This window comes from Primulina tabacum, chromosome 11 (genome assembly GCF_025594145.1).
Source record: "Primulina tabacum isolate GXHZ01 chromosome 11, ASM2559414v2, whole genome shotgun sequence".
In the NCBI taxonomy this organism is placed as follows: Eukaryota; Viridiplantae; Streptophyta; class Magnoliopsida; order Lamiales; family Gesneriaceae; genus Primulina; species Primulina tabacum.
Window position 1 is genome coordinate 8,089,272 of NC_134560.1, and position 9,653 is coordinate 8,098,924.

The 9,653-nt window shown below is 35.1% G+C and overlaps 1 protein-coding gene across 1 annotated transcript; it reads right to left on the reverse strand.

Annotated features, from left to right (window-relative positions):
* Nucleotides 1-6,152: 6,152 nt before the first annotated feature.
* LOC142519266 (protein IQ-DOMAIN 11) lies at nucleotides 6,153-9,410 on the reverse strand. The gene is made up of 5 exons (XM_075622229.1): nucleotides 8,726-9,410; nucleotides 8,319-8,627; nucleotides 7,833-8,048; nucleotides 7,265-7,396; nucleotides 6,153-7,177 (listed from the first exon to the last, which is right to left on the reverse strand). Exons 1-5 carry the CDS (start codon nucleotides 8,798-8,800, stop codon nucleotides 6,554-6,556), a joined length of 1,356 nt encoding a protein of 451 aa, XP_075478344.1. The 5' UTR covers nucleotides 8,801-9,410; the 3' UTR covers nucleotides 6,153-6,553.
* Between the last annotated feature and the right edge of the window lie 243 nt (nucleotides 9,411-9,653).

The following is a 9,653-nucleotide window of genomic DNA, read 5'->3' on the forward strand; positions in this document are numbered from 1 at the left end:
CTATCCGTTGATAATTCGGGTCGCAGATTGGAAATTTGGGAAGATAAATTGCAGGCTGGAAACTTGAGAATATAAATAAAGCTCCATCCTTTCTCTATAAAGTAATAATTGGGGTCGCAGATTGGAAACTTGAGAAGATAAATTGAAGAATGGATAGTTGAATTATCGAAACAACTTTTCAAGTAGCCTGTGAGACTATCAGGTGTGTTTTTATGTGTCTAGGAAGGTTAAGCTTGCAGATATATCGTATATGGCATTCGTCCCGAGAAAAGTTATATAACCGATGAAACAACAAAAATAAGAGGCGGTTTAAGGTGTGATAATGGGCAGCAAATCAGTATTGATTCTGTTATGGTTTTATATTAAATATGCTATGCTGATCAATGACCTTAGAATCGTGGAACCACTTTAAGACTTTATGGAACGAGAGGTGTAATGTGCAGCGATTGTTATGTCGCGGTAACTATATCAGTAGTCTGTAAGTGCTAGAATCCTGCAGGAAAATTTCGGTTGCTTTTTGAGTAAAATCGTTTTATTGGTGTGAAAACAAAGTGCCGAACCTAGAGATCTGGCTCTTGTCAAAGAAAAACGTATTTGCGAGTTTTAAGTTCATTTTTAAGTTCTACGTTTCAAGGCCAAGAACTTTGGAGCCGAGGGTTAGTAGGTGCAGTCACCCTCCCCATTCTTTCTAAAACACTTTTGTAAACTTGTATATTTTTCCATCTGATATTTACACACAACTATGATTCAAGTTCCCAAATTTTTTTATGGGAAATGATGGCTCGGCCACTAGGTATACACTATATGAGACATGAACTTCTTCAATCTCTTTTGTTCCACGCTCCAGCTTGCTGTGAATGAGGCCATCTTGGAAGCAGATGAGGATGACGTCGAGAATGAGAATGAAGCTACATCTTCAGACAAAGAATCTGCTCCAATTCGCACCCGGAATCGTCCTAAACGAGAAGTCGTGGCCTAACTTTGGTTTAGATTGGATTATCGACGGACTAGATGATCATGATACTCGTTCATTTTGATCTTTGTTGTAAAGTAGACTTATTATTATTGCCTTTACTTTTGATCATTGATAAAATTCTATATGCATCAGTATGTAAAATATGTGGACTACGTTATATTTGAAATTCATACATATATTTTCCTCGAGTTTTCGTAGGCTAAGTTTTTTTATATATAAAACATTTAATATTCATTGCCCAGGGACTTTCGATAAGAGATTATTTCGATGGAGAAACTCTGCCACTGGAAGGGTTTTCTGTTCTGTTTTTTTAATAAAGAAAGACACTGATATCTTTAACCAACGAATGACAGTTGATTTTCTTTACGCGAATCTTATTTCAATGAGATTATAATGAGTCGATCTACTTACACGTTTTGTTTTTATTGTTATATCGGGATTTGTTTCACATACTGGTTAATGTACAACAGATAGCGGATCCAAAATATGTTGTGTCATAGAAATGAAATTGCTTGAACATAATATAATGAAAAATCTTAAATTACTACATAAAAAGAAAATATCTCAAGAAAGATTTAAGATGAGAACCAACTTTCTATTTCTAAAAAAAACTTTTTTAAAACTATTTTTATTGACTTGTCAAATTCGGGAAAATACGGGAAAATACGTCAAATTTGACTCGAATTTTGAAATTCGAAAGAGAATAATTATAAATATTTTTCTGTTATTTTGACCATTTATAACTGCGTGATTTGAATATTTGAAATAAACATTAATTCAAAAAAAAAGTAAAAAGGAAGAAAAAATAAAAAATTCTATTTAAGTTATCATAATTTTTTATTGACTATTTGAAGTAAACATAAACTCAAAAAAATAAAAGTAAAAATGAAAAAAATTCTATTTAAGATTTCTAAAAATATAACACTTGGAAAAAACTGAATTTAATAATGTCGGAGGGAAAATACGGGAAGTGATCCTTGCAAAATTTTGGATTTACAACATTAGTTGGATGAAAGTGTTTTATTTGAAAGAAATGAATTGAAATCTATAATTTGAAATTATGCTTTTGAAATGATTATATTTTTAAAATGAAAAAAAAAAAAACAGACACACACACTCACACTTACACTTACACACGTGTCGTAAAAGAGAAATTGTAATTTTGAACATATAAGTTTGTTGTTTTTTTTTCTTCAGATTTTGGTATCTTATATTTTCAAATTTCAGTCTAAATCATGTATATTTCAATTCTTGACAATTAGTTCTTTTAACCGAATATTGACGTGACAATATATATATCAACGTCATATTGACGTCATATCAGCCACATGTTGAAAAAAATTATACTAGAAATTTGACGTACCAAAAATGCAAAGAGACAAGTATACAAGATCATAAATGCGATTTCAACAAGAAAAGAAGAAGATGATGAATCTAGAACACCTACTCTGATTATTTACCCAAAAACAATCGGCGAGCTTCAGTGAAATATTAAAAATTCATCGATCCAAACACAATCTCAGTGATTCAATTGAATTTGTTTTTCCATTTATTTTCAGTTGATATCTAGTTGGTATGTATCTTACATAAATATTTCATTTGCATGGCTTAATTTCCAATAATCTTCAAAATGATTCTCAATGAATAAATTCTTCTTTTCAAACCCATTTCCATATTTCTGGCGTAGCTAACAAAAATATCAAATTTTAATTACTCAACTAGTCAGTAAAAATTTAACCAAAATTGTATTCAATGTGAGGCCTTTAATTAAAGTTTAATAAAATATATTTAAGTAATTGATAATAACTTCGTGCGGTATTACCAACCATTGGAGAAAAAAAAAAAAATCAGACTGTTCCTCGGAGCTCTTCTTTCAACGCGAGTAAACAAATAACCATCCAGCAGTTTCATTCTTCCATTCAGAGACGGAGCCAAAGGGTAGTAGGGCCTCTTTTTAAATTTTGCATTTACCACCCTTAAAATTTTTAATTTATCTTAACTTCATTTTTCTGACTCCGTCTCACTTCATTTTAAGGGAGAAAACAACCTTGTTTGTTTCAAATATGCTAAATCTGTTCCATTTTCCTTGTACCAACACGAGTCTTAGGTATTTCCAAAGTGCTTAGTGTCATCACTCACACGCTGGGTCACTCATCCTAAAATTGACCCAAGTCAAACTCATTTAAATTTGGAGTTCTTATGTGATGAACTCTTGAAAAGAAGATGCAACTTGATGATATGAGTAGTACCTATCAAATCTTTTAAGCTCTCTTCAATTGTACTATTCATATAGAGTTTTGGAATCTCGTTCATTCTTGGTCGATGTATCACACTGAATAAGAGCACCAAAGTAGCTGTCTGTCAAGTTTAAACTGGAGCTGCAGTTTATAATTTATTTTCTGACTGCGAAAAAATCTCAAAGTTCTTGTTTGTTATCTTCACTGCATTCCTGAAGATTTATTTCTATGATTTGAGTGCCTAAATATTAATTGTTGGACCCATCACATTGTTGATACATGATTTAGACGTTCAAACTCACAATGAAGAGCTTTGTTTTTGGAAACTTGCATATTCTGATGATGTGGTATCCCCTCTCGTTCTGGTTCATATCACATTCCTTTTCAAGAACAACTTCATTTTAATCAAAATACGATGCTTTCAGTGTTTGCGCATCGAACGTGGGAAGGCATTGAAACTTCGGTCGGATAAATGCTCACTCTGATTAGATGGAACCCGACCTCGAAAATCCAGATTAGCGATGTGAATGATTGAAATCTTTCCACTTGGTTGCATGGAATGTTCACTCTTATCAGTTAAAATCGATCCCGTTTCATTTTCTACAACCCATATCATCATCACATCATGGTTTTCACAAATTACCTATGAAATTATATTGTTAACTAGCAAGAAATTGCTACATTTTATTTCGGATTGCTAGATTTTATCATCATAATTATATGGTACCAAACCTTTTTACTCATCACCTTTGTTCAATAAATACTTTGTTAATCAAAAGTCTTGGGGTGCCTTTGGATGATTTTATCCCCGGTGTTAAAGATTGGCACTTGGACCTAACTCAACTCCAAAAGCTAGCTTAAAGGGGGAGGATTATCCAAGTCCATATATACAACTTCCAGGTTATTTATCCAACCGATGTGGGACAATTAACACACCCCTCTCACGCCCAGGAATGAACATCTGGAACGTGGAGTTTACAAATAACCCAATTATGGGCAGAACAGATGGCCTAATATAGGCAGTCCAACACTTAACATGATATCAGAGCCCGGGTTCCACCGTTATGTGTTGGACTGCCTATAATTAGGCCACCCGTTATGCCCATAATTGGGTCATTTGTAAACTCCACGCTCTAGATGTTCATTCCTGAGCGTGAGAGGGTGTGTTAATTGTCCCACATCGGTTAGATAAATAACCTTGAAGTTGTATATATGGTCTTGGACAATCATCTCCCCTTAAGCTAACTTTTGGGGTTGAGTTAGGTCCAAGTGCCAATCTTAACATGGTATCAGAGCCCGGGTTCCACCGTTATGTATTGGACTGCCTATAATTAGGCCACCTGTTCTGCCCATAATTGGGTCATTTGTAAAATATATGCTTCAGATGTTCATTCCTGGGCGTGAGAGGGGTGTATTAATTGTCCCACATCGGTTGGATAAATAACCTGGGAGTTGTATATATGGACTTGGACAATCCTCCCTCTCTTGAGCTAGCTTTTGGGGTTGAGTTAGGTCCAAGTTCCAATCTTAACACCCAGTTGATCAATGATGAAGAGTTTTAGAGATTATTAAATTATTACATTTTATTTTAAAAACGATAACAAAACAACGAACACAATATGAATGTATCACGTAACAGAAAAGGCAGTAGTTCATCGTGATATGAATGTATCACCTTTCTTGCATGATTAATGGAGAATGACTAAATGTTTCATATACTTAGTAAACAAAAGAAACTAATAGCAATTCAATTAACAATAATCTTAGGGAGTGTTTGGAATCACTAAAAAAATGATTATTGGATTTTGGCTTAAAAAATCAGTTTTTTGTGTGTATTTTAAACTCAGATTTTGAGTTAGATTATGATTAATTTAATTAGAATTCAAAAGTTGGTCTTAGGGTGATTTTGATTGTGAAAAGTGATTATGTTATTTTGAAACTCTTTTTTCGACATTTTTACCCCTGACATTATTTCCAAACATCCACCCTTCCTCAACTGTAGAATTTTGCAGCAGCAAATTCATTAGATTGTGTCTGGACGAAAGAATTTGAAGCCATACGTTTGAAATCAATGGATTTTAATTTTTTTTCGTTTGAATGATTTTTTGTTCCTTGCTAATCTAAGAAGATGCAATGTTAATTATGATAAATTTAAAATACACCTAAGATGAGTATCATTTCAAATCCATCCTTCACATCTTTCCCCAAATAAACTCCTCTCTTCCAAATTAAATTCTTTCATTCAAACGCAACCTAGAGAAATAACCGGAAAATATTCAAATTTCGAATATAATATTTTTATAAGAACATTTTTTGAACATCTAAAATGTTCCTATTTCACTTGGTGGTTACAGGGTTTACTATCATGTTACTTTATTTATGACCAGTAATATAAGGTAATACAATGGGTTTTGGCAAACTGAGGTGGGATATATGGAGTTTTCCTTGTAGCATATGTAGAGCTAGAAAGGCTAACATTTCTCGGAAGGCCATGGTAATAAGATTGTAACGGAAGGAACATGAATGAACCGATCTCACACCGGGAGAAGATGGATTCCAAAAACTGTTCAAGTATGAGACTGTGCAGTTGATAAATGCTAAAAAAATTTGATATGTACTATTCATATCAAGAAGGTACATCTTCTATCCGGGAACTCATCACATAAGAATTCCAAAGTTAAACGTACTTGACCTGGGACAATCCTGAAAATTTTGGGATGAGTGACTCCTGGAAAATTTCGTGCGTGTGAATGAGAACATAAGTACGCTGAAAAGACTCGTCTTGATACAATTGAGACAGTCGTCGAATTTGGGACGTTACACCGAATTTGGGACGTTACACTATAAACTACATGGAAGGTAATAAATAAATCATGCTATGTAGCCTATCCCATTGAAAATGATGTGTTGGCATGGTTTTGTTACTGGAGGAGATTGCGTGAGTTTCAGTCATTAGTTGTGGATTAAAGGAGTTTCTAAAGTGTCTTCATGCAGGCTTGCTGTGCTTGTATAGATAGCTAAACGCTGCTGGCGAATATGCAGCAACAGAAAATTATTAAGAGGAGCTTGGAGCATTCATGTGGTAACCCATTCTTCTTTTCCCAGTAATTCAGGATCAGAGCAATATCTATTTAAATTCAAACACTGGTCATGTATTTCGTTGTGGCAAATGACTGTTTAAGACTCATTATAATAGGATAACTGATGGAAAAGATGGATTTTCTATTGTGGCATATGACACTAGTTCCATGGCAGATCTTCGATAATTTATAGACTTAATTTTCAGTGAAACCAAATCGGGCACCCCAAACTAGACAAGGTCTTACATTTTATTGTCTGATCAAATTGGCATATAACCGTGAGTACAACGCGAATCCCATTTCGGTAAAGATTTTCCCGAATCCAAGAGCGAGTCCTTTATGCTTATGGTTGATTTTATGGGACCTTGCAGACCCTTTAGGCGTGGGGAACTTTGAGATAAACTAACCGGATTCCTGAACCAAACGCTGCTTGTTAGCTCGCTGTTGATGGATGATATAGGAGACAGGTAATGCTTATGAGGAGAGTTAATCTCGGAGCAGACATCTGAATTGATTGGTCTTAGTCTTGGTGAGCTCAGTGATCTAGCTTTTGCTTTGGCTGACTCAGTGGAGGCCATGTATGCAGGTATTACTGGAGAATCTGCGCAGGAAATATCCTCTCCAATGGAACGTTGCTTCCTGTGATGAAATGATCTTTTTGGGGCGTAAACAGGAGAATCCGGCATTCCTGCTTGATGTTGTTTCTGTGAATATCTTAAATTTAATTGCCTACCACCAAGTTCATCTCTGTTTCTTGCATTTACAGGCAACATTCTATCCAAGTTTCCTAGGTCATCTCGTTTAGCTAGCTGGGCATCCACCCATTGCTCTAACCAATATCTTTGTCTTCCATATACCTTCTCGCGTTCTGATTCTGCAGACCTCTGGATATATATTTCCATATAATTAAATCTAATCGGAATGATTTCATATTAAAACGAATTTGAGGGATTGAAACCTTAGCAACTGACCCGATGATTCATGTAGTATTCTTTTATCCTTTCTCTCTTGATAGCAGCTTCTCTCTTGCTCAAAAAGAAGGCCTTGGACTCTTTCTTTGTCAATGTACTGTCGTCCCATCTTTTTTGACTGTTGGAATCTATCTGCAATTTTAAAGAATATGCAGGTGATAATCACACCATTTGTCATATGAACATGAAAAATAATTTGTTTGTTGAATTATCCAAAGGATAAAATGCGACTTCCTTAATCGCTTGGACCCCATGACTAAGGTAAATGAAAGGAAAGGGAAAAGAAAAAGACAAAAGAGAAACAATGTAAATCAGGTATTGAACACAATGAAAAGAAACAAGAAGAAGATAGGAAAGAAAAATTTAGCTGATACCATGATCGTTTGGTTAAATTCTGTGTCTCTAGAATTATAATTTCACCATTTTAAGTGAACCTTACACCCTTTGTTTTTTATTATAGCATACGAATAGAATGTAAATGAAACTTTAAGTAAAAAACTGTCTTCCCCTGTTGGTATCTTTATGCAATTACTTGTGCATTAAGAGACAAAGAAGTTTGGAGACTTACCTTGATGTCCTTTTCACCAAATTCCTGCAACTTGTATTCTTGACAGTGTGAACTATCCTTACTTCTTTCGCTTCTCTTTGAGCAGACTTCTGTCTGGATATTTACAATGGACTGCAGACATTTAAGGGTGTTCATGGCTTGCCGCCGAACAGCCCACCCTCGAATAAGAGCTTGAAGCTTAACTACTCCTCTGAGTGCTCGTAATGCTTTCCTTCCCTGTAAGCGCCATTAAAACGTGGTAAAGGATTTCGTCACGTGTACATGAAAGCTATGCATGATTTTTTTGATTTTAATGCACTGGACCATACTTCTAGTTTGCCATGAATGGTGTCTTTGAACTATTAAAAAACTCTAATCTGGTGTTGAACTGGATAAAGTTTGTTCGTCTCGATATTTTTTTTTCCTCACAAAAAACTTTAGCATGAACACCTGATCGAGCAGATAATCATTTTTTTAAAAAAGAGAGAACATTATTGTGAAACATACGAGATAGCCTCGAAAAGCAGCTTGAATTCTGGTGGCAGCAAAATCTTGAATTGCCCTGTTGTGGTGTTGATAACGTAATTCTGGACTGTTGACATGGATATTAAATTCTGTAGATTCTTGATCTTGATTCCCCTGTCGGTGCTCATAATTAGTGTTCGTAGTGAGGCTCCTGATTTCAGCAGGCACCGTTGCAGCAAATTCACACCGTTCTGCATCTGCTTCACACGGTGACCTTTGTCTTGGTGCAGATAATGGGGCCAGTTGTTTCGTCTTTAGCAACTTGAGCATCCATTTCTTTCTCTTCTCCTTCTGAAAACATCTCAAGAAATTGAGGCAATTCATTCTAGGGACACATCTAACCTAGTAAATTCATACAAATGATATGAGCATGTCCGTGCATCGTTTACCTTTTCAAATCTTGAATGTGTCTCTGAAATGAACAGCCTCTTAAACATACTGAACCAGCTCTTCTTCTTTGCCATCAATACTTAGATTTTTTAAAGCTTAGGAAAATGTAAATTATGAGCTACTCTGTTGCGAGAATGTCGAGTTGGAATACATGATGCTTATTTCTATGTAAACACTTAACAGCTAGAAAACACGGCACTAATAATTGATGGATTTTTCTCAGAGGACTATATATAAACAGAGTCAAGAATATTTGCTATCTTTTATCTTTTTCTTCAATAATTTAACATCCCATCCTTTCCTGATGAGTTCTACATGTGTTTGGCACATGGGCTTCGCTCCATAAAGTCAGAAACAATCAGCGATGAGGGGTCTTCATATTTGTGGAGAGAAACTATATATGCATCATATTATAAGAATCTTTTACTTTATAGAGTCACTGCACCTTGCCTACTTTCTTTTTTTTCCTTCTCGACTTGGGTATGTTGGGTTCAGATTTGTGTCCAAAAATCGATCAGTCAAAAAACATGCATGGCATGATAAAAGTTTCCCTTTCAAAATTACACTAAAAAAGACTATCAACTGGTTGTCGTGAGCCACTCTTTGCTTTTAAAGTCGAGGTCAAGCTTGTGATCATATCAAGTGACTGCTTACTCGTCGCAAAACACATTTTAAGTTCGATTCGAGCCACGCCTATTAGATGTCGGAGATTTATCGCTAGTGATTGTTCGTGATGTCGATTAACGCATATTCTTGGATCAGAACCGTAAGTGTATACATATCTGAGAAGAGATAGAATCTCAACTTGTTATGTGACCATCTTGAAGTGGTAGTGTTCTTTATTGAGAAAAAAGAGATTAATATTGTTATTGGATATAAATCCAAGTGAAAGGGATGGATTATTGAAGTATGTGGGGAAATTCTCGA